Source organism: Osmerus mordax, chromosome 3 (genome assembly GCF_038355195.1).
Source record: "Osmerus mordax isolate fOsmMor3 chromosome 3, fOsmMor3.pri, whole genome shotgun sequence".
In the NCBI taxonomy this organism is placed as follows: Eukaryota; Metazoa; Chordata; class Actinopteri; order Osmeriformes; family Osmeridae; genus Osmerus; species Osmerus mordax.
The window spans coordinates 10,085,919-10,112,057 of NC_090052.1; the positions used below are offsets into that span (position 1 = coordinate 10,085,919).

Below are 26,139 nucleotides of genomic sequence, written 5' to 3' on the forward strand. Positions count from 1 at the left end.
TTAAAACGATTTGTTTGTAAACCCCGAGACCGTAACAAACGTTTTAACAAATCTCGGTTTACAAAGGCGTTTGCAGACCTGTCGAGGAGTAAACATTTGCTGTTTATTTACCTCTGCAAACTTTCAGGAGGTATATACACGGATTTATTAACTTTTGAGAACGTCTTCTGGACCAATAGGAACAGCGTATTGGTCCAATTATTACACTAGTATATAAGAAACTGAGTTATTGATTAATCTAAAGTCTTGCTTGGTGAAGAGCAAGATGAATACCTTATTTGTTGTGGTCCACAGGGCAGTATAGTCAGTGAAAGCTAATACATCTGAGCTATTCATAGACTGAGTCGTAAAAGTGCATCAGCATCCTTCCCACGTGCTTCTCTCGTCCATCCGTCTCAACGTCAATGCAAAAGTAGTTATATTAGCTGATTTAGAAGAATCAATTTAATTTGTTCAATTCATATTGAATATCAGTTCCTGTTAAGGTTCCTGAAATAATCAGTTTGCTAGCAAAATAAAAATATCATTATATAGGCTATTTCATATTATTATATATCTGTAATACAGTGACTGAAGACAAAATATTAGCATTATGAAAATAAATAGCATTTCATCATCTCTAAAGACAGACATGTTTTCAAAAACCCGAAATGTACTTATGTCATTTTGTGTATATTTCATGATACACAAAAGTGCATAGCAGCAATATTACTTATTGGCATGCACACTAAGGGCAGCTTCTATGGGCTAGTCATAGACAGGATGACTGAAGCTGAGAAGACATGCTGTCACTGGACCCTTTTCCAGAGTACACTTCTGATGTCTGGTAGTTTCTTACTTACTTACAAGCACAAACATTGCAAACACTGGTGCTACAACTACCTTGTAGAGTCCTTGCAATCTTAAAGTCCTGAAAAGATTTTATTCAGTCAGTTCCATTACTTCAGCTTGCATAACAGACCGAGACTAAATCTACCATCTAGGGAATGCAGGAAATGTATGTTTTTTCTCCCAAAAGCAAGCGTCTAGCTATTAAGTCGCCACAAATTCAACACTAAGCGGATTGGATTGAATACGCTTGTAGGATCGAGTACATAATACTTGAGGATAGCTAGAACACAATGAAAGATCTGTATACAGGTGGTGTAGTATTACACAAAGTACCTCAGAGTTGTACTGTATGTGCATTGTGTAACTGCAATGCGTCATTGCAGAAACCTTGACTTACACAATATTCAGGTTGTTTTGAGGTTTACTATCCTCCACCGAGCCTCAACTCTGACACCAGTACAATGGGTATCAACCAGGGCTCCCATCGACGCCTTCTGCTACCATGTTAAGAAGGCTGATGTCACACAAAGCATTGAGATAGGACTATAACTGGAAGGAGCTTCTCAAGAACGGAATCACAAAAGTAGGGAAGGAAATTCAGTATGAGTTGAGGTTGCATGTTGTGAAAGAGGCACAGGTGTTTATGTGCATTCATGTACACACACGTGCATGCGTGTAATCCTAACTTCTTTAGGTCCTCTGAGCCCTCCTATGACCAAGCATTTGATCATCAGTCACAGACACAGGGCACTAACACAATATGGTTGTCTGTAACCAGAGTCAATGGTCTGGACAAGAGCGCTTGTTTTCACTCAGGTCCTCCTTGGTCTTGTGAATGCGGCTGAAGATCTCCTGGAAGAGAGCTTTGTACTCGGGCTGCTGAAGCTGATGGCCGTCCTCCAGGACAGCGGGGAGCTCGGAGATCAGAGCAGCTGAACTGGAGAGGCGTCGCCGAGGACGGAGTCCAACCTGAGGGCTGCTGGGTGTCTGGACGTCCTTGTGGCTGAGACCATCTGCCCCCTGCTGGCAGCGTCGCAGAAGCTCCTCATACTTCACCTGCAGGATTATAGAAATGTCACTCAGGAGCCCTCTGAAATGCACTGTGTGTGAGTTCTCCCTCCTTCTGTTTTGGTAGCATACTCAGCCATACTATATTGATTTCCATAATTTTTGTCTTTTATGTCATTATAATTACCTGAGCTTTTTTTTATGTAAAAAGCCAATAACACAACTGAATGGAGTGAGGGAGAGACATCACCTGCAGGGCGCTGTACTGAGCGTCCACCTCGTTGAGCAAAGAGATGCCCCTCTGCTTCACTGCCTCCGCCCGCCGGATGCACATGCGCTCATGGCAGCGCTGGATCCCCTCAGCGTTGGTCCCCTTCAGCACACTCTCGCTGCTACAGCGCTGCAGGGTGCGCCTCCCCAGCTCCTGCTCCCCTGCTGCCCAATCCATTTCCTCTTTCCCCTCCTCCACCTTGCCCTGACCCAGGACAGGCTTCTCCTCGGAGGGGAAGTAGATGGTGTTGGGCAGGAGGAGCGGGTCACGCCTCCTGGCGCTGGTGAAAGTAATGAAAGTGTTTTTCATTACTCTGGAGTATCACACCATTTCCAAAAACAAGCTTACAAATGATGTCGACAGTATTGTTAAAAATTATCCAGGAACTCGCATCCATATGGCTTATGAGGAATCATACTACTTTAAATGTGTCTTATGCTTTTTAGTTCTTATCCCTAGTTTGTCTTTGTGTAGCTCGGACTAAAACGATAAGCACAGTGTTTTGAATGTTACTGTATGACAATATTATAATCTATGTGTCATATATAAATACATGCTTTATATTAATACCTGGTGGAATAGTCAGACTAAAAGCAGACAAGCACAGTGCATTGAATGTTACTCTGTATGACTATAAAAATCTACATATATGCATAAACAGTAAATACATGCAGAATATTTGCTGGATATTGATACCTGGTGGTGTAGTCAGCTCTCCACAGTAGGCGGAGCTCCTCCACCTCCTCCTCCAGCTCCCTCTGCCGGGAGCGGTAGCCCTCCAGCAGGGCCAGACGCTGCTCCAGGGCCCCATTCTCACGAGTCATCAGCTCCGTCTCCTGCTCCGCCATCTCCCGTCGCCCACGCTCTGCACACAGCTGGGCCTGCAGGGCCTGGACCGAGTGCTGGAGTGATTCTTGCTCCTCCTCGGAGTCAGAGATGGAATCTTGCACTGTCCAGGGGTGGGCCACATGCAAGCTCTTGTAGGCCAGGCACCTGAGAGGGAGACAGGGTGATGTTAGACTAGACAGGGCTTTATTTCTAAATGGAAATGGAAACACTAGTGTATATTACGCTGCACCACTTAATGCTTGGATGTCTAGACTAGCATTTCCTTGGTCAGTTAGCTTTCGATAGTATAATATATATATTTTTTAAACATAAATTATGATTTACAAAAGCAAAACCATCAGAGCAAGACGCATGACTAATAGCTGCCCTGCAAACAGAGAGGCATATTTGTGTGTGTGTGTTAGTAAGCATGGAATAGCTTTAACCCCACTCTGGGGATTATGTCCTGATTACGTTGTCTGGGTCTGGGTGACCTAGGTTTGGATGTCCAGTCAGCACAAGGGGACCACACGAGGAGGGTGGAGGAGTGTTGGGGGTCTAATCGGCTAATGTGTTCATCTCAATAGTCATAAGCGCCCCCGTCTTTGTTTTATTGCTTTTAATCCATAGTTGCCTTCACTAGAAGGATGTAAGTGGACTGGCTAGTGGAGCTCCATACATAGTTTAGCTCTTCTATCTTATTTCTGTTAAGATCCAAGAGGATACAACCGGTAATGGATTCCCTGTAAAAATAATAGTGTGAAGTAATGACATGTCCCACACAGATACACACCTGTCGTGCTGCAGGTCGTACAACTCCTTGAGGCAGGACACACTCTGAGCTCCCAGGCTGCGTCTCTGCTCGGCCAGCTCTCTCTTACTGCGGTCGGCCTGTGCAGTCCTCAACTCCTCCACCTGGACCTGAAGCTGCTCCAGGTGGCTCTGCAGACCCTCAATGGTCTCTGTTAGGCTGCAGGGGATCGGGGGATCGGGGGGGGGGGGGGGGGGGGAGGACAACAGGAGCTCTGGATAAGTGCTTAGTGTAAAGGCAGGGCTATTCATCCAGGTCCCAAAAAAAGGAAGCTGTTGGTTCTCACTTCCACAGTAGTTCTATCTGGTTCAGATGCCACTGGTACCTGAGAAATACATCTATGTATTTCCATTGCATTCCATTTCATTTGATGGTAGCCTACATATCTTACACTGTAAATTATTATGGATTATTTTGATTATAAAATACGAATAGAGGCCACACTCCACTGCTTGCTAAATGACAGACGGATTGCATGACTTTATGTAATGATACACTGTGATTGATATAGCTACTATGTGCCAGAAGTAAGCGGTAAGACCAAGCCTGACCTGTGGATCTTCTGATGGGCCAGCCTGTTGTCCTGCACCAGCCTGGTGTTGCCCTGCTCCAGGTCTCGGGATGCCAAGTCCAGCTGCTCGTACACCTTGGCATGCTGGTCGTTCACCTGCCGCAGCAGGTCCACCTGCTTCGCCAGGTACTGACAAGGAAGGAGGCCCAAGGAGAAAGAGAAACAGACAAGAATAGAAAGGGCACGTTAGGGACAGTTGAATAATTGGGTGTGCTTTGCGTTTGAGTTGCTTGTATTTTTATTTACATTCCGTTGCACGGTTTAAGTAGAAATTACGTTTCTGTGGCGAAAAGTGAAGCTGTGGCTAACTTCTTAGCCACAGTCACTGACGCTACTAACGCCACTAACATCACAAAAACTCGCGTGAATATCTCTAGCAGAACATTAGTTTAGCAGCTCGTTAACTTCTGGGAGATAGCTAGGCTAACTGCTTTACTGCAAGGCAGCTGCAGAAACGCCACAAGCACAGAGGCCTGGGTGATAACTATTTGCTAATTTTACTTAGTGATATGACACACAATTGTGATGTGTAATGTACAATATAAGCTGATATTATTAAGGAAGTACATCTACTTTCGGAAACAGTAGTCTACTATTTCACTGAAGCATTAGCATCATGACATTAACCTCTGTTGCCCGGGCAACACATACTACAGCGGTCTATGATGCATCTGTTTTCAATCGTTAAAATAAACATTCCTCACAAATACATTTTCGTTGTAGGATTTATTATGAAATTAGATTACAAGTAAACTATTTGTGGGTGAAATTATCATTAGCGATTGCGTTGGTTGAATTCGATTTAACGTTCCGTTGTACGGTTTAGGCTGAAATTAATTATTTTCATGAACAGATGGACAAAGTTTAGGCTGTGGCAATGGAGTTCAGGTTAGTAGTCACTACTCAGATAGTTTCACCTATTGAAAGACTTTTTTTATTTAAGTAAGGGTAGTGCCGAACATGTTCTGTCGCCGTTTGACTTCCTATTGTAAACAGCTGTGGAGATGTTTTTGTTAGCTAGCTACTAGTGTCTCGCGTACAGCGTTGCAGTGAGCTACACTGGTTTGGAACAACAGGTAATGACAATTTTACCCACAAATCGTTTACTTGTAATCTAATTTCATAATAAATCCTACAACGAAAATGTATTTGTGAGGAATGTTTATTTTAACGATTGAAAACAGATGCATAGACCGCTGTAGTATGTGTTGCCCAGGCAACAGAGGCTAATGTCAAGATGGCTGAGCGGTTAGGGAGTCGGGCTATTAATCAGGAGGTTGTTTGTTCGATTCCCGGGCAGCGCAAAATGACGTTGTGTCCTTGGGCAAGGCACTTCACCCTACTTGCCTCGGGGAGAATGTCCCTGTACTTACTGTAAGTCGCTCTGGATAAGAGCGTCTGCTAAATGACTAAAATGTTAAATGTTAAAATGATGCTAATGCTTCAGTGAAATAGTAAACTACTGTTTCCGAAAGTAGATGTACTTCCTTAATAATATCAGCTTATAGTGTACATCACACATCACAATTGTGTGTCATGCCAACTTTTGCAAACATGTTTATGAATCGATCACTTTCTTCTGTGAAACTAATAAGAATGTTGAAACCTCCCCGTCCACATTGTGGGACACTCTCAAAGCCTATACATAAGGGGTAAAATTATCTCTTTCACGTCACATGCGAATAAATTGCGAGAATCTCGGCAGAAAGAGCTGGAAGAAGCCATTGCTGATCTAGATAACTCACTCTTGTCTGCAAATTCACCGGATTCATATAAAGAAAGAATAAGACTCAGAACGGAACTTGATCTCCTTCTTACCTCTGAGGCTGAACAGCTTCTACTTCGCTCTCGGGGGTTAGTGTATGAACATGGTGACAAAGCTGGACGGCTTTTAGCTCAACAACTGAAGGCAAAAACTGCATCAAATCAAATTACTCAGATACTAGACGACTCTGACTCAATAACCTCTAACCCGGACAGAATAAATGATGCTTTTAGATCATTCTTTTCCCAACTGTATACCTCAGAGACCACCGCAGATGAAAACCAACTAAATAACTTTTTTGAAAAATTGGACTTGCCTAAAGTGTCACCCGAGGACAATTTAAAACTAGACGCCGCTTTCACTTTGTCAGAAATTAAAGAAGCGATACAGTCGATGAACAGTGGCAAATCCCCAGGCCCTGACGGATACCCGGTCGAGTTCTATAAAAAATTCTCGGATCAGTTAGCTCCACTATTACTCTAAATGTTTAACCACTCATTTATACAAGGCACCCTGCCACCCACTCTTATGCAAGCTTCCATCTCCCTAATTTATAAGAAGGGTAAGGACCCGCTGAGCTGCTCATCTTATCGACCAATATCACTCCTCCCGATGGATGTTAAAATACTCGCAAAAATCTTAGCTCGGCGATTGGAATCTGTTATGCCCCAGATCATTTCAGAGGACCAGACAGGATTTATAGGGGGAATACACTCATACTCCAACATCAGAAGGCTTCTCAATGTAATTCTCTCTCCATCTTCCTCTAACGTCCCTGAAGTAATAATATCTCTGGACGCCGAGAAGGCCTTCGACAGGGTGGAGTGGGCCTATCTCCTCTTTTCCCTGAGACAATTTGGCTTTCATACTAACTTCATCTCATGGGTCAGATTACTCTACTCTTCTCCCTGCGCATCAGTGTGCACAAACAATCAACGCTCCACTCCGTTCCAACTATTTCGGGGAACACGACAGGGGTGCCCGCTATCCCCGTTGTTATTTGCGCTAGCGATTGAACCACTATCAGCTGCTCTAAAAATGGAGGAGGGATTTGGGGGGATTGAGAGGTGGGGCGTAAAACACCAAGTTTCTTTATATGCAGATGATCTGCTTCTCTATGTAAGTGACCCCTTGGCAAACGTCCCACGTATCCTATCTGTGTTAAATTCTTTCGGTCGTCTGTCTGGATATAAGCTAAACATCTCCAAAAGTGAATACTTTCCAATCAACCAATTAGCTGTAGATATATCGCCATCAACTATACCCTTCAAAAAAGCCAACACGGGATTTAGATACCTTGGCATTACAGTTACACAATCGTTGCAAAGGATTGGTCAAGTCAGATTTACAAAGATGGAATCACTTGCCGTTGTCTCTAGCCGGTAGGGTACAAATTATAAAAATGAATGTGCTGCCAAGATACTTGTATGTTTTTCAATGTCTGCCCATCTTCCTTCCCAAATCCTTTTTCACAGCTATAAATGGCACTATTTCATCATTCATCTGGGCTGGTAAAAGGCCAAGGGCGAGTCGTACACTGCTTTGTAGGGATAAGTCAGCTGGGGGTCTGGGGCTGCCCAATCTAATCGGCTACTATTGGGCGGCCAACGTACATAAGATGATATCTTAGTTTACCTCCCCTCAATCCAGTTGGTGCCAGAGTGAGTCAGCCTCTTGCTCCTCATCGCTACTAGCTTTAGCATGTAATACCTTGCCCTTCTCCCCATCAAGTTTTACTTTTAATCCAGTTGTTGTTGGAACTCAAAAAATTTGGACTCAAGTATGACGCCACTTCGGGTGGCTCCCCCTCCCCCTAGCAACTCCTATTTGCAATAATCATTTGTTCATTCCAGCAAAGATTGACCCACGATTCTCCATCTTAGAAAACAAAGGACTACATAGTGTGGAAGACTTGTACATTGATGGTATATTTGCAAGCTTCAATCAATTAATCTCTACCTTACAGCTACATAAATCAGACTTTTTCCGGTATTTCCAACTGCGGGACTTTGTGAAATCACATGCCACGTCATTCCCACAGATACCAACGCCCAGCGGGATGGACCTGGTTCTCAAGGCTAAAACCCTGTCAAAGGGCCATATCTCCTATTTTTATAATTTACTGTCCTCCGCCGATGATTCTATTTCACGTAGGATCAAGATGGGTTGGGAGTCAGAACTCCAATTGAACTTTTCTGAAGTATTCTGGGACGGAGCTATTGGAGCTGTTAATTCCTCATCTAGCTGCGCTAGACTATCACTGATACAATTTAAAGTTTTACACAGGTTACACTATAGTAAGGACAAACTATCAAAGCTTTATCCAGACAAATTTGATGGAAATTGTAGTAGATGCTTGCAGACTCCATGTAATCTTACCCACATGTTTTGGGCTTGCCCCAAGTTGTCTGAATTCTGGCAACTATTCTTTAAAACAATTTCAGACATATTAGGCATAACCTTAACTCCAACCCCACATATCGCCATTTTCGGAAAGCCCCCGGACGGCCTCCTTACTACAAACATTCAAAGTAATGTTATTGCCTTCGCCTCTCTTATTGCTCGCAAGAGAATTCTGTTATTGTGGAAGGACCCTCAACCACCATCAATCAAAGTCTGGCTACACAACATTTTAGGCCTTCTGAAACTGGAGAAGATCAAATTTTCACTTAGAGGGTCATCGGATAGGTTTTACACTCAGTGGAGGCCACTACTTAAGTATCTAGACAGGATGCCAGCTCGGGAAGTCTCTTTGTAAAGTCCCACTGCATGTTTATATGTGTACTGGCCCGTCTGTTCTGGTCCGCCAGCGGCATGTAGCCCCCCCCCCCCCCATGATCTGTCACCCCAACATTATAGATAACAACAAATAACTTGCCTTGATGTTTGAGGAGTAAGCAGCCATTGATACCTACATTGTACAGTTAATGATCAGTACTAGCACCTTTCATTGGTATTTCTGATTATTACTGTGTGGTAATAAGGTGCATAAGAGTACACATATATTTATAATTTTACTTTTCTTTTTATTTCTTTTCATTTAATTATTTATTTGTTTATTCATTTACCTATTTTTGATTATTATTTCACATGTATGTCGTTTTATTTACCTATTTAGGATATGCTTTTAACGTATAAGAGTACCATGGGTCTGGGGAGGGGGGAGGGGGGGTGTTCATTTAAGTTTCAAAAAAAAGAAAAAGACATTACATTCCTGTATGCACTGTATCTCTGTGACTTGCACTTGATAAATAAAAGTTACAAAAAAAACAAAAACTATTGTGTGTCATATCACTAAGTAAAATTAGCAAATAGTTATCACCCAGGCCTCTTTGCTTGTGGCATTTCTGCAGCTGCCTTGCAGTAAAGCAGTTAGCCTAGCTATCTCCCAGAAGTTAACGAGCTGCTAAACTAATGTTCTGCTAGAGATATTCACGAAAGTTTTTGTGATGTTAGTGGCGTTAGTAGCGTCAGTGACTGTGGCTAGCAAGTTAGCCACAGCTTCACTTTTCGCCACAAAAACGTAATTTCAACTTAAACCGTGCAACAGAACATAAATAAAAATACAAGCAACTCAATCGCTACCAAGAAAAAACTTTTGACACCTAGGTTGTCTATGTAGTCCAAATATTGACTGAGGTTTAGGGGGGCAAAAATAAACAATAATAATAACTAAAGGGGGTACAATTTCTGGTGACATTGTAGGGTGTGCTTGCTTGCGTCGGTTGCACAGGGGGGTCCGTTTTTTAATGACATTTTTACAACTGATGTTTCTGTATATTTTATATAAAAATGCATACTTATTATTTATAAAGATTACATAGATTTAAAAGCATAATTTTTTTTGCTGCTCATTTACAACTCAAAATACGAGTGAAGTGTACAATTAAATAATTGTCTTCTCATTTCCCCTGCAAGAGGCAGCCTCATAGTTGAATCAAATCGAATACATTTGGCAGACCGGTGTAAAAATTGACCTAATCTCTATGACTTAAACGTCCTTTTAAGTTTTTCCATTCTCGTGATATTTTCAGGCATTTAGCCTACTCATATTGCATTCATTCATGAATAAAGAACCCCCTTTGAAGATTATTCTACGACGTTACCGGCAGTAGAAGATGGAATCGCGATTCAAACAGTGCCATCTGCTACCTGAAAATATGCCCCCAAAAACGTAAATAAGCTTCACATTTATTTAGTGGAAAATTGCTTTCATTAAAAGCTCACTGGTAGCGATCATTGTCAGTAACAACGCAAAGTGCGATATAGCCCTGTGTTGAGAAGCTGCCCCTGTAAATTGTACTACTACAGTACAGTAGACTAATGCTGTGTTCATCTTGGTAGCAATTGCGTTGGTTGAATTGGATTTAAAGATCCTGTAAAGTAAATTCCATGTTTTGCTTCTAAGTACATTATATTCGTGTGAAATGAGTTCCTGAAAGCATGTGCAAAGCGCTAAAACTTTGTCACACTGAAATGAGGAGTTAAACCGAAGAACGGTTTCTCTTCAGTTTTCAGATCAGGTTTTAATGGGCGGGTCAAAAACATTCCCTATCTACGTCATTTCGCCCTATCTACGTCAGATCACTGAATGGCTCCTCTTGCTGTACTGTTATTGTAGCCTACATCAGCTAGCTAGCTAGCTTCAGGATGTCTCCCACCACCCGCAACTGCATCTTCCCTGGATGCAAGAACTCCAGCTGCGCTGCAACGCCATTAAAGTTCCCTATTGATAATGAAAGGAAAAATAGGTGGATAGATTTTGTGAAGAGCCACGCTCATGGAAAGCTTCGGATAAACTCCAACAGCCGCCTCTGCACTGACCATTTCACAGCGGGTAGTTTTAACATGGACCAGAGACAGACGGGGTTCGCGGACACACGGCTTCTCTTGCAGCGCGAAGCCGTACCGAGCATCGCCCTCCCGGCCGTTCCTCCTCCGGTCGCACCTGGACAATCCACCGCTGCCAGCAGTTCATCACTCTGTTCTGTGTGCTTGTTATAATTATACTAGGTAACTTTTCCAGAGGTATCTCTGCTATGAGTTAGTGCAAACCGCTAAATTGATATTAGCCTACTCGGTGTAGAATGATGGTATTTTGGTGAAATGGTAGCTAATGTGTTAGAAGTAGCCTAGTTGGAGAGCTCACTGTCTGCTGTCTCTGGTGTCAATTTTTACTGTTACAGCTCAGGGGAACATTTCATTTATATGCATCTGTATGTTTCACTCATTGACATAGCGTCCATTATCTGGGTCAGAGGTAGGCACTAGGCAGCGAGGGGCGGAGCTTCAGCTCCTTCAGGCGACACGACCCCCCAGTCTCAAGCAGAGAAGACTTGATTTTTTTCACGATTTCAAAGCCTAATTTAACATACTTGCCGGTGTTATTTTTTCATTAGAATTTGGATGGGTAGTTAATAACACATTATTCTGTGGTGTGGCAAACTTAAAACTCGTTTCCAGGTCCACTTTACAGGATCTTTAACGTTCCGTTGTACGGTTTAGGCCGAAATTAATTATTTTAACGAACAGATTGACAAAGTTTAGGCTGTGGCAATGAAGTTAAGGTTAGTAGTTAGATAGACTTTTGATTTAAGTGAGGGGAGTGCCGAACATGTTCTGTCGCCGTTTGACTTCCTACAGCTGTGTAGATGTTTTTGTAGTGTCTCGCGTAGGCTACAGCATTGCAGTGAGCAACACTGGTTTGAAACCACAGGTAATGATCATTTCACCCACAAATCGTTTACTTGTAATGTCATAATAAATCCTACAACGAAAATGTATTTGTGAGGAATGTTTATTTTAACGATTGAAAACAGATGCATCACAGACCACTGTATGTGTTGCCCGGGCAACAGAGGCTAATGTCATGATGCTAATGCTTCAGTGAAATAGTAGACTACCGTTTCCGAAAGTGGATGTGGGCCTACTTCCTTAATAATATAAGCTAATATTGTACATTACATTTCACAATTGTGTTTCACATCACAAATTAAAATGAGTAAATAGTTATCACCCTGGCCTCTTTGCTTGTGGCATTTCTGCAGCTGCCTTGCAGTAAAGCTATAGTTAGCCTAGCTATCCCCCAAGTTAACAGATGCGAAACGAATGTTCTGCTACAAGTAGTCACGCGTTTTCGTGACGTTAGTGACGTTAGTAACGTCAGTGACTGTGGCTAGCAAATTAGCCACCGTTAGCTTCACTTTTCACCACAAAAACGCAATTTCAACTTAAACCATGGAACGGAACGTAAATAAAAATACAACCAACGCAATCGCTACCAATACGAAACTTTTGACACCTAGTTTGTCTATGTAGTCCAAATATTGACTGATCCTTAGGGATACGATAATAAACAATAAATAATAACTAGAAAAGGCTGTTCCTGCAAAACAGCAGTGAGAATGCTGAAAACCTGAATGGGGATAGCTGACCATGCTAAAAAAGCAGAAAATTGTGAAAATTTCGTAACTTTTCGAAAGTTATAAGCTGAAGCGCCTGAAAGGTATTTTTGAAAGGGGCTGGAGCTGGACGAAGGTATAAAACTACAGAAAAGAGAAGAAAAATGCAAAAAGATAAATAATTCTGAAGAATTTGAAAATTTTGCTGAAAATTATTTGCTGGAATTTCAAAAGGCCTAAAATGTATGTTAGAAAGGACCTGCAGCAAGATGAAGGCAGAAAAGTACAGAAAAGAGAAGACAAATGCTACAGTACTGGCAGTTGGAAGGTACTGCTGTGAAAGGTATTTTTGAAAGGACCTGGAGCAAGATGAAGGCAGAAAACAGAAGAAAAGAAGAAAAATGCTAAACAATAAGGGCAAAAATTCAGAAAGATGAGCTGCAGGAAAATGTGAAAATTTAGCAGAAAACCAGTTGCTGAAGTCTGGCTTGAACGAATTTGAAGGTAAAAGGACAACGGAATGACTTGAACTTGCTGGAAAAACGTAGCAACCGTTGGTCATTGGCAACAGACTGGCAACATTTCTAACCTAGAATCTAGGTTTCAGGTTCAAGACGGAGGAGAAACTAATCATGTGTGCCTGCACACCCAGTCCTGTTCAGACACTTAATTTAAAGATCCTGTAAAGTGGACCTGGAAACGAGTTTCAAGTTCGCCACACCACAGAATAATGTGTTATTAACTACCCATCCAAATTCGAATGAAAAAATAACACTGACAAGTATGTTAAATTAGGCTTTGAAATCGTGAAAAAAATCAGCAGTCTTCTCTGCTTGAGACTGGGGGGGCGTGTCGCCTGAAGGAGCTGAAGCTCCGCCCCTCGCTGCCTAGTGCCTACCTCCGACCCAGATAATGGACGCTATGTCAAGCCGAACAAAACCATATAGAATTAGAATTTATTTGTTCAATGAGTGAAACATACAGATGCATATAAATGAAATGTTCCCCTGAGCTGTAACAGTAAAAATGGACACCAGAGACAGCAGACAGTGAGCTCTCCAAATAGGCTACTTCTAACACATTAGCTACCATTTCACCAAAATACCATCATTCTACACCGAGTAGCCTAATATAAATTTAGTGGTTTGCACTAACTCATAGCAGAGATACCTCTGGAAAAGTTATCTAGTATAATTATGACAAGCACACAGAACTGAGTGATGAACTGCTGGCGGAGGTGGATGGTCCAGGTGCGACCGGAGCATGAACGGCCGGAGGGGCGATGCTCGGTACGGCTCCGCGCTGCAAGAGAAGCCGTGTGTTGATGAACCCCGTCTGTCTCTGGTCCATGTTAAAACTGTCCGCCGTGACATGGTCAGTGCAGAGGCGGCTGTTGGAGTTTATATGAAGCTTTCCATAAGCGTGGCTCTTCACAAAATCTATCCACCTATTTTTCCTTTCATTATCAATAGGGAACTTAAATGGCGTTGCAGCGCAGCTGGAGTTCTTGCATCCAGGGAAGATGCAGTTGCAGGTGGTGGGAGACATCCTGAAGCTAGCTAGCTAGCTGATGTAGGCTACAATAACAGTACAGCAGGAGGAGCCATTCAGTGATCTGAGGTAGATAGGGCGAAATGACATAGATAGGGCATTTTTTGGCTCCGCCCATTAAAACCTGATCTGAAAACGGAAGAGAAACTGTTTTTCGGTTTAACTCCACATTTCAGTGTGACAAAGTTTTAGCGCTTTGCACATGCTTTCAGGAACTCATTTCACACGTATATAATGTACTTAGAAGCAAAACATGGAATTTACTTTACAGGATCTTTAAGATGACATCAAAATAATAATTCATAGTGCATGGTTGCCAATGTTGTCGTTGTCCCTGGTGAGTTTTTTATACTTAAATAATAAGATCATGCTACATCTAACCAGCGGATCCTTTCTTGCAAGTGTGTCAATGTGGTATTTTTATAGACTGTATTAACACCGTAGGCTTGAATAATAACCGAAGGCGTGAAGCTAGAGAGAGGATGCAATGGAAAAATTCCTACATAAGCTAGATCTACTGCGTCAAATTAAAAACGGAGACCATCTTTTGATTAAAGACAAGTTCCATAACCTCTGTTGTCAATATCGCCAATAAAAAGTAAATACTCTTCAGTTACGAAGCATTTGTTTGTAGCTGAATGATAGTTATTAGACCATATGTGAACTGGTTTCTCCGTTCTATTAGCAGCCATGATGACAGAAAATCTGTAAATGTGAGCTCTTTAGTAGTTAGGTTGGCTGAAAGAGGACAAGTTTTCCTACATTTTAAGGTATAACTTGTTTCTGTAAGTTAGACTATATGAACGTTAGAGGAATTTGTTTGACAATTTAGTTGAATATCAGAAAAATAGCAGGCAGCAGAGTGTGCCACTCTGCTTGCTGCTCATTCAAAAAAATCAAGACGGAGCAAACATTTTAATGTATTTCAAACTGTCATAATTCAAAATTGGCTGAATATTTGAAAAAACTGAATCATTTGGGAATAGCTGAATGTCTGGTGAACATTTTAAAGGTTGAATGGTATGGAGTCAAATTAGGGTCAATAATAATTTGCAGTTGCAGAAAACGATTAGCAGGAGCAGAACTGCTCCTGCTAATCTTTGCCGTGTCAAAATCGGATCAAAAAGGTGTCCTATCAGCACGTTGCTTGTTGAGTAGCCAATCAGAATGCTGATCACCGACAAATTTATATTATGAAATTAGGATGCATGTTTAACTGTGGGTAACATTCAAAATGATTTTCGACAATCTTACAAACGTTGTTAGTGTGAGGAAGATCTCGAAGTGTGTAGTCAACCTTTGTGTGATCCATATCTGCTGTGGTCGGTGATCAGCATTCTGATTGGCTACTCAACAAGTAACGTACTGATAGGACACCTTTTTGACCCGATTTTGACACGGCAAAAGATTTGTAGGAGCAGAAAAAGATTTGCAGGAGCAGAACAAGATTTGCAGGAGCAGAAAAAGATTTGCATCCGGAAAAAAAAGTGTTTGTCAAAAATAATTTGCATAATACAACACTTTTTTATGGATGCTAAACCATTTCTGCTCCTGCAAATCGTTTTCTGCTCCTGCTAATCGTTTCTGCGACTGCAAATTATTATTGACCCTAATTTGACTCCATAGAATGGTGTCTCTAGCTGAAAGTATGCTGAAGTCGTTACGTTTGAAAGAGGAGGAAGCTTTTTAATGATTTGAAAGGATTTACCATTACTTTTAATGGGAGAATAATTTGCACAAAAACCGTAATATCTTAAAAAGTATAAAAGTGAGAAATACCAAAAGACATAGCACATCTCCTGAAGGAGCTGAACGTTTTTATAAAAAAATTGTAGGAATCGGTGAAAGTATGCAGGACTAGTTAAAGGACAAAAAACGGCGGAAAAACTAAGAAGTTGAAAAACAATGCTTAACAGCATTCTCACAATAAAAGAGAAACAGGAAAACAATAGTGAGAATGTTTAACAGCATTCTCACAATAAAGAGAAACAGGAAAACAATAGTGAGAATGTTTAACAGCATTCTCACAATAATATATATGTGAGAGAACAAAGGTTGTGCCCTTGCCGAAGCACACCCAATTATGGTCTGGCAACGTACTCTGGCTTTGTGACAGGAATCTTTGCATGAGTGTGTGAGGAACATTTGCATTGCAATGATCCCTCCATAGAAGGCAGTATCAGAGAATGGTTCACTGGTACTTGTTAAAGGGCTCCTAAGTTGGCCTACTTTATGCCCTTTACTTTAAAGCTTACGCTACTAGAAGCATCATGACTCATTGAAAGATCTGATAGATTAGATTGGATATTAACTGCATGTGTCCTTCAGGGAAGGCTTAAGACAATAACACCCATGAGGGGGCTTTCAATGGGGGGAGTCTCAATTTGGGTCGATGGAATATGTAGCTATGGGCTATTAGCTAAGGTTAACCCTAACATGCTAAGGAACATTTTATTTCAAAGATGCATTGCAAATTCAAGAACTGTTCAGTGCTTAGAATATGGTGAGAGAGAGACTAGAGCCAGACACCACATATACTGTGGGATACATGGGATTACAGTGTCAATCTCAATAAACTCTTAAATTAACCTTCTGGTCCATAGGCTAAACTGGCAACACAATAAGATTCTTATATTTGCTGACATGCTGCCAATAACCTGGGTTTTTCCTGTGATTCAAATAGAACAGTACTTGCCAACAACACTCAGTAACACAGCTGGTCTAGAAACCCTGATTGAATACCCATATACAGTAGCTCAAACAAGCACACATACTGGTGTTACAGACACGTGTTACATGACATGTTCACAAACAAGCTACAGGCTCTACACAAATATGCTTCTTATCATTCAATAATCTACTGTCATGACCTGTAGTTTGGCACAGAGGTGATTACAAGATGACCAACTAGGTATTTGAGAAGTCTGAGGATGTGGAAGCTTACTAGCCAGGCAAACATGGGAGAGCACACTAGGAAAGACAGTCTATTTAACAGCAGACACCATGTTCTTTTCAGTTTGTGTTAAGAAACTTTGTGACAGTTTGACAGAATCGTTGTGAGGATGAAGTGTTGTATGAAGAAATTCTGAGCACTTGTAGCAGACCAACTTGCCCCATCAGCAGAGTCTAGTGAAAGGACAACGGCTATAGTGAAAGGAGCCCCAAGAAAAATCTATATCCAGGAGGTAGCGCATTACAAATGCTCACTAAATCCCAGGCTAACTGAGTCAAGATAAAGTTTGACTTGATCCCACGTCACAAGAAGAGAAGTCCCCAAAGTGGACACATTCATGTGAAGTTCCATATCGAAGGACTGAAAATGCAAATGAAAACAAAGTCTGCATATCCAAGTGTGCCTTTGTAAAGGTGAGTAGAGATTTGCATAAGCATTACAGGGGAATTGACTCCATTATTCAAACAGACTTATCTGAGTCTGATTAACAAAAATATGCAAAGCCAGACAACTTTCTGAGAGGAATATTGGGTGAACATCAGAAGGTCAGTTCCTCACATTTACCTCTATCTCCTGCACCTGCTCCTGGTTTGTGGAGTACAACTGTTTCAGCCCCTGCTCCAGCTCATGGTTTCTGTCCAGCAAGGTCTTACCCAATTCTGCAGCCAAATGGAGGTCTGTAAATACACGACCGAACATTTCAATAAGGCAAAGTACTTCACACAAACAGACCACAGGATGCATAAGCTTCAGATATGTTGTAGTCTAGCCTATTAAATCATCACAGATATATACAATCTACTGACACACACAATCAACTGAAGGGAAGTGTCAGCCTCAGGATATCCTGACAACAGAAGCTCTCCAGACTTGTCTAGGCTACCCCATGAGTGTCAGAAGAGTATCACTGTGTAACAATGAGATGTGTGTTTCGGTGTAATAAATATCAAGGAAATACTAGACAAAATAAGTTAATATATTTTAGGAAAGATGAGTGGAACGTAATTTCTGTGAAGCATGTTTAACTATGCTGCATACAAGTGACAGGGAAAAACTAAACGACAAATCATAATGGATGGAGACTGCCTGTCCCGCGGAGTCTCTTACCATGTTCAAGGTCTTGTCTGTCATACCACGGCTCCTCATCCCTGACTTCAAACTCTTCCTCCACGATCATATCCGTGAGCATTTTCTTATTTTTAGTTTTTTTCTCCTTTACTAAACAGTAAAACGTGCTAGGTCGTCCTCAAACTTAATTTAGAAACACCAGTGTTATTTTGAACATATAATACCTGTGTTGCCTGTGATGAACCAAATGTAAGAGCACATCTCCAAGCGAACTACATTGTGTACCGCAACGTGGCAACTGAACCCCAGGTTTTAGTTGAAGAAGATCGACTACTAAACCAGCGTGACGTCCCCGAAGACGAAAAGGGAAACTGTTTGTATGACAGTTTGGTGACCAATAATCAGAAAGTGGGCGGTTTCAAAATTTAGCTGTGTCCAATTAAATCTTTCATCATTACTTGTGCAACCTATTTCCGTGTTCTGTTCTCCGACAGAGAGAAGCAAATTAATACGGATAGCCCATGTAGCCTACTATTGTATTGGTTAAGGCTTACGGTATTGATTGTGTGTGTTGCTCTCTCTATAACACAAATCGACTGTCAAGTATATCAACTTTTACCATGGAATGATTGGAACTTCAAGTTAGTGGATCTCTGCTGTGCCGTTGTTGAATATTCTGTAGTTGAGACAAATATATTATTACACGACTCTGAGAAACTGGCCTTTGCAACTGCCCTTTTAAAGAATACCTTGCCACGTAAAATGACGGTGGAGAAGCCAGCCCCAGATGCACGTACGAGCAGCAGCTTTAACATTATGCGACACCTGGCGATCTTGGGGGCGCATCCTGCCGCGATGGCGTACTCTATGACCACACTGGGTGCTGGTATGATGAACAGCATATTCAACTTCTACTACGTTAAGCTCTTTTTGGACAAGTACAAAATACCAGAAGGAGCTTTCTACCAGTCCCAAGTAAGTTGCTTTAAGTCCCTTTAGCTAGAGATGTGAGCTACTATTTCTGTCTTTGTCATTGCTTAAAGGCCATCTTGCAGGTTAACCACCACCACTGTCGATTAATGGGTGCATAAAGCACAAGTTACATCATTTAAAAAATCTCCAAATGGTGTCTCCAGATGGTGCTAAAGACAATTTTTTGTCGTTTTTGGTATTAGCATTAGCTAATTAGCGCAAATCGGTGATGACGTCATGCAGACGTCCCATGTCTCCCAGAAGTTCAGGGAGACTCCGCATTTCAATAGCGGCTCGCTGACGCCCGCAAATGCTATACAATCTCCCGGAAATCAGGGATTTTGTATTTAGAGCGAGCGAGAGAGAGACTGTCCAATGGTCATTTCTGGTGGAGACAGGTGCACATCATGTGTCCGGATTGCGTCCCGGGGGGGGGGAGAAGCCACCTCCTGGAAATGAGTCTCTGCAGGTTGGGATGTCTGCGTTACGTGGGGAGTCGTGGAGGGGACCAGCTCAGCCTAGTAGCAGAGCCAGAGCATTTAAGCAGAGACTGACCACTCCCTATTAAGCTCCATTGTACAGAATTTGGTTGCGGTTCCACCAGAGTTCCACTGGGGGTGATCGCAAGCGAATGCATGCTAAATGGGAGTCTATGGAGCTAAACGGCTAAATTTGTCTCTTTCGCCTGATTGTCGTTGAGAAATCTCAGATTTGATTGTAGTTTTTGCATGTTCAACATAGATTATAGGTCGAAAGTTGAATGAACGAGTACTTATGTCCTTTCGATTTCTGCAGGGTGAGTCGTTGTTGCCCATAACACGCTAGCATTCTGCTAATGAATGCTGATTGGTTAGTGAAGGACTGACTACGACCAGAGATCCCGCTTGATGGCATCCGAAGTGGAATCAGAATGTCAGAGCATTAGCAACATTAGCAAGCCAAAACTCTTTCTAGCATGTGTATTGACAGGGAGAGCCTAACCTGTCAGCTGTGTTGTCGATGCCTTGAGAGAAAAAAGGAAGTGACCAGAGCTTGCCGTAAAGTAGGGCTGGGCGGTATGGCCTAAAATGTTTATCACGGTATAATTCGTAAGCACTGACGGTATCAGTATATATCACAATATATTAGCTATTCTTAAAATGTCATGACAATGCAATCTGCACTGCAGCGGCTAATCTACTGCACTCGGACAGATTTGGATTGGGTAACTCCGGTGTGTCACATGAGTTTAATTTTCAAAATTTTGCAGTGTTTAATTGCCACGGAAGAGCGACTTCTCAGTGGCCTACGCGCAGTCGCAGATCCAGAGGGGTGGCTGGGGCACTGGACCCCCCTGATATCGGACTGGCCACCCCAGGTGCCACCCCAAAATGTAATTCGCTATCCCTGGCAATTGGATGCTGATTGACATTTAATTTATCTTGTTAAAAAAAAGCGTTTCTTTTGACATCTGGCAGCGCATTTTTTCAATCAAGGATATTTCCACAGTTCACCAGTCACAAATCACTACGCCAGCGTCTGATACAGCGACGGAAAACGAGCATCATATTACAGTTATCGTTTTAAGGTTTAGCATTGGGGTTGAGGCTTCCTGAACAAAATTTTATTAAAGTTGAGTTGCTGGGCCGCAGAGCCATAGAAAAAGATGCATATTGGCAATTTGGTTCCATAACAGATTCAGATAAGAGAAATGTATCTACAGATACAGATAGGTTTTTGTTTAGCACTTAGCACTACCTTAGTAGCTAACAGCCCAGCTAACACATGACGTTGCGGCAACGTTGCCAGTAAGCGCTCAGTTGGTAACCCGCGACGTTACCTTCTGGCAACGTCATGGCAACGTCGTAGCAACGTTATAAAGGGAATGTTGCCACGACGTCGTACCTTGGTCGGCTGGTTACGTTATTTTTAGACCCGTGGACAACGTTGCCGCGACGTCGTACCTTGGTCGGCTGGTTACGTAATCTTTTGGTCCCGTGGACAACGTTGCCGCAACGTTTTACCTTGGTCGGCTGGTTACGTTATTTTTTGGTCCCGTGGACAACGTTGCCGTGACGTTGTACCTTGGTCGGTTGGATACATTAATTTTGGTACCATGGGTTAAGTTGCCGTTATGTCGCTCTTTGGTCACAGGACAACGGATCTCGAGTGCAATATATAGTGGTTTATCCAGAGATGGAGAGATCACACTGGACTGCTCTCAGTTCTGACACTTTTGCAATGTAGCCATAGTCTACATGAATTTCAATCACACACAATATTAAATGTTGCACCCAGCACGTATAAATGTAGACAATGCATGCAATTCATGTGCAGCTCAGCCCCAGCATGTCATTGGTCATCAATTTTCTCATATGCAGAAACATAGCTTTAATAAATAAAAGACTGAATTTGGAATATAATTTAGTCTTTCATTCTTTACTATAAACATGTACAAAACCAATCAATGTGTGATGTGTAACATGATTAAGCAAACATTCTTTGTATAGCACACCAAAGCTGTATGACACACAATGCAAATTTGTGCTCCAATCATTTTGTAATACAAAATTGTTAAATGTGACCAAAAGGTAAGCGACTCTTAAGAGTTTCATTTCCAAAGACAAGTCATCACAGAATATTACAATTCTTCCTTAACAAACCTGCCCCTCAGTCTGCCACTGAGCAACAACTTTGCGCATGCCCATTTCAACGCATCGCTGAAACTGGGGTTTCAGAAGAGATTTTGCAGGGGTTCAACGCCGTCTTGTACGCATTGGATTTCATTTGGACATTAGCTACTTCAAAGGTGAGTTTCTTTACAGAAATAGTTTTAAATATATAAACATATTTTTCAGAAATTGGATGGTGCTATTACGTATATATGTTTGAAATTGAGGCTTTTTAGCCTATTTATGTGCTATCAGATTCACATTGTGTACGTTAGGATTTCGCTAGCTAGAGGTTAAACCTTCCAGAAAGTTATGTTGAAATACTGAAAATGCATAGGCCTACATGTTATCAAAGTTAAAGGAGACATGACATGCTGTTTTTGGAAGCTTTTATATAGGCCTTAGTGGTCCCCTAATACTGTATCAGAAGTCTGTTTCCCGAAATTCAGCCTTGGTGCAGAATTACAGCCACTACTAGCAGTCCCACAAGGAGCTTTCCTCAGAACACGCTGTTTTGGTGTCTGTAGCTTTAACTGCTAATGAGGAGTGGAGGGGTGGCACCATGCGCTAATGTTTACAATGGATGTATCGCAATGGCCGTAGCCCCGTTGCTGTACGATGACTCGAATTTGCCCTTTCTCATCTGATAACCCTGGTTTGCAGAGGTACACACTGAGTCATTTCAATGAGGGGAAAGGGGGATATCGTGCGCGCCATAACACCAACAGCAGAACGGTTATCCAAATAACAAAGAAGTGTACAACACATGTTACAGCATGTGTATTCACACACATACTTGATGCTATCTACCTTTCCATTAGCGACAGTAACTCAGCTGTTAGCTGCAGAGCTAATGTTACAGCCACATTCTAAGGGTAGCAAGCTAGGTAACCATATACAGTAAAGCTACAAAATGATATAGCGTTAGTTAACTTACTTGTCCGAGGTTAGTAGATGGACGAAGGAGAGTTAGTACTGATCCAGAATTTAATTTCAGCAAGGCCAGTTTTGTATTAGCTCAAGTTGAGGAAACAGTCGTGGCTGAAGTGTTTGGCGCAGACATACAAAACAAATGTGCCTACAACAGAAGTTGTGTAGGCGCATTTCCAGAGAAAATACAATTAAGATACTGGGTCTTCAGAGGCTCGGATGAAGGAACTGTAAAAAGATTTTTGTTTTCCTTTGTACATCCAAACTGAGCAAATGTAATGCTTTGTTCGTTTGCAAGCCATGATGTCTCTCTAGGATAAAAACACTTGCACGGTCGTAGCTCAGTTTCTTATTGGCGGGCCAGATTCTCTGGGCGGGCAAAGCAGAGAGGGAAGGTAACCTTCCTCCTTGTGACGTAACAAGGAGATTTTCAAACAGAGCAATTGAGATTTCATTTTCTGAAAGGCGGAGAACACCCAGGGCTTGGTTTACAACGATCGAAAATTCTAGCTACTGGGGGACCAAAGGCAGGCTAGGGGAACTCATTAATGTTAAATAACCTCCTAAAGTGAAGTTTTCACGTCATGTCACCTTTAAGCGTCTCACAAATCACCCACAAAAGAATCATTGAAAATAAACGTTCAGAACTGTTAGAAAACCTTGTCTGTGGAGCTAGCGCGTGGCTGATCACGTTTTGATCACAGTCGGTCATGGCCAGTGTTGCCACAGTTACATTGAAAAAGTAACTTAGTTACTTTACAAGTTACTTTATTTTAAAAGTAACTAAGTTAGATTACAAGTTACTTTATTAGTTACATTCAGCAGCTGCCGACAACACCCCCGCCGCCTCAACATAAAAATGACAACCGGTTTTGCCAACACTCACTTTATTAGAAGTGCATTTTATTCAGTAATGTACACAACAACAATGTATAAAATACAGTCTTTCTTGACTTCACTTAACATAAATACTCCATCCATCCATCATCTTCCGCTTATCCGGGGGTCGGGTCGCGGGGGCAGCAACCTAAGCAGGGAGGCCCAGACTTCCCTCTCCCCGGCCACTTCCACCAGCTCTTCCTGGGGGACCCCGAGGCGTTCCCAGGCCAGCCGAGAGACATAGTCCCTCCAGCGTGTCCTGGGTCTTCCCCGGGGCCTCTTCCCAGTGGGACGTGCCCAGAACACCTCACCAGGGAGGCGTCCAGGAGGCATCCTTATCAGGTGCCCGAGCCACCTCAACTGGCCCCTCTCGACGCGGAGGAGCAGCGGTTCTACTCTGAGCCCCTCCCAGATGACCGAGCTTCTCACCCTATCTCTAAGGGAGAGCCCGGACACCCTGCGGAGAAAACTCATTTTGGCCGCTTGTATTCGCAATCTCGTTCTTTCTGTCACTACCCACAGTTTGTGACCATAGGTGAGGGTAGGAACGTAGATCGACTGGTAAATAGAGAGCTTCGCCTTTCAACTCAACTCCTTCTTCACCACAACGGACCGATGCAGAGTCCGCATCACTGCGGACGCCGCACCGATCCGCCTGTCGATCTCACGCTCCATCCTTCCCTCACTCGTGAACAAGACCCCGAGATACTTGAACTCCTCCGCTTGTGACAAGATCTCCTCTCCAACCCGGAGATTGCACTCCACCCTTTTCCGGTCGATAACCATGGTGTCAGATTTGGAGGTGCTGATTCCCATCCCAGCCGCTTCGCATTCGGTTGCGAACCGCTCCAGTGAGAGCTGAAGGTCACGGCCCGATGAAGCCAACAGGACCACATCATCTGCAAAAAGTAGCGACCCGATCCTGAGGTCACCAAACCGGACCCCTTCAACGCCCTGGCTGCGCCTAGAAATTCTGTCCATATAGGTTATGAACAGAATCGGTGACAAAGGGCAGCCCTGGCGGAGTCCAACCCTCACCGGGAATAAGTTCGACTTACTACCGGCAATGCGGACCAAACTCTGGCACCGGTCGTACAGGGACCGAACAGCCCCGATCAGGGAGTCCGGTACCCCGTACTCCCGGAGCACCCCCCACATGAGCCCCTGAGGGACACGGTCGAACGCCTTTTCCAAATCCACAAAACATGTGGACTGGTTGGCCGAACTCCCATGCACCCTCCAGAACCCTGCCAAGGGTATAGAGCTGGTCCACAGTTCCACGGCCAGGACGAAAACCACATTGCTCCTCCTGAATCCGAGGTTCGACAATCCGACAATCCTTAAATCCTCTCCAGAACCCCTGAATAGACTTTCCCAGGGAGGCTGAGGAGTGTGATCCCCCTAAAGTTGGAGCACACCCTCCGGTCCCCCTTTTTAAAGAGGGGAACCACCACCCCGGTCTGCCAGTCCAGAGGCACTGTCCCTGATGTCCACGCGATGTTGCAGTCATGTCAACCAAGACAGCCCTACAACCCCCAATGTCCCCAGACTCTGCCTCCACGTCGGAACGCGTGTTGGTGGGATTAACGAGAGGTCTTCAAAGTATTCCTTCCACCGATCCAGGACGTCCCCCATCGAGGTCAGCAGCGCACCATCCCAACATAAATACTTGTTTTTCTAAAATAAATACTTGTTTTTCTAAAATAAAATAAAGACAGTCTTTACAACAGTTGAGTGGGGCGAGTAAACCAGTGGTTGTACCTCATTAACAGAAGCTTCTCAAACCTCTTGTCAGAAAGTCTATTTCTTCTAGGAGTGAGCACCAAACCTCCCAGACTGAAAAGCCGCTCCACAGGAGCACTTGATGGGGTTGGAGTGTTATACTTCAAGAACATTTTCTTTATGTTTGAAAACTGATGCAGAATCTGAAGGTCATAGGCGGACCTCAGGTAGTTCATGACTTCATTTTCTGCCTCAAAAGTGAAAAAGTCCATCTCACCTTGGCTGTCAGATGTGGTGGGCACACTGGCAGGGCTCTGTGCTGCAGGAGCAGTTGTGCGGCGGCATTCTGCTGTCAGAAGCTCTTTTACTCGCTCCCTCCTACCTGCATCTCTCAGCCATCGGAGTTTGAATTTTGGACAACTGACAGCTGCGAGAAGAGCATTTTTGTCGTCCAGCAGACCGGCAAAGCGTGTCTGAAGGCCTACAATTTATGATGTCATTGAATTACTTGCAAGCCACGCCTAATGTGGGATCAATATTATGGATTTAATTTTGTTTTAGGTTACTTACTGAGACATTTGTATTTGTTTTATTCTTCTTTTGCGATGATAATGAATATTATGTTCCATGTTCATAAATAGTGTGATGCAAGAGTTTGTTACTAGCTTAAAAGATGGAGTATACCTGCACTATGGCATCTGGAAGGCCTGCAGTCATACTGGAGAGGGCATCTTTTACAGCCAGGGTCTTCTGCATCAGAACTTCAAGTGTGGGTAGTAAAGTCCCATAAGGACAGTCGCCTTGCAAAATGTCCAGTGCTGCAGTCAGAGGCTTCATGGTGGTGCAGTACTCATGCAGGAACTGGTACTCTTTGTCTTTGAAGCACTTAATTCCCAGCTTGATGCACAGAGTATTCAGCTCACTCAT

The 26,139-nt window shown here is 42.9% G+C and overlaps 2 protein-coding genes across 3 annotated transcripts in view; one reads left to right on the forward strand and one right to left on the reverse strand.

The window, feature by feature from the left end:
* Nucleotides 1-495: 495 nt before the first annotated feature.
* Nucleotides 496-18,335, reverse strand: cdr2a (cerebellar degeneration-related protein 2a). 2 transcript variants are annotated; one of them, XM_067232976.1, is made up of 7 exons: nt 18,098-18,335; nt 17,555-17,667; nt 4,301-4,449; nt 3,732-3,908; nt 2,807-3,103; nt 2,090-2,390; nt 496-1,887 (listed from the first exon to the last, which is right to left on the reverse strand). In XM_067232976.1, the coding sequence occupies exons 1-7, from the start codon at nt 18,177-18,179 to the stop codon at nt 1,612-1,614; spliced, it is 1,395 nt and encodes a 464-aa protein (XP_067089077.1). In that variant the 5' UTR covers nt 18,180-18,335; the 3' UTR covers nt 496-1,611. The 2 variants fall into 2 exon arrangements, with proteins under 2 accessions (XP_067089077.1, XP_067089078.1); XM_067232977.1 differs by lacking the exon at nt 17,555-17,667.
* A 240-nt stretch (nt 18,336-18,575) lies between these two features.
* mfsd13al (major facilitator superfamily domain containing 13a-like) overlaps nt 18,576-26,139 on the forward strand; it is a 33,065-nt gene continuing 25,501 nt past the window's right edge. Inside the window, exon 1 of the mRNA XM_067233728.1 lies at nt 18,576-19,033. Coding sequence (XP_067089829.1) covers nt 18,821-19,033 — 213 coding nt within the window. The 5' untranslated portion in view covers nt 18,576-18,820. The remainder of the gene's footprint in view (nt 19,034-26,139) is intronic.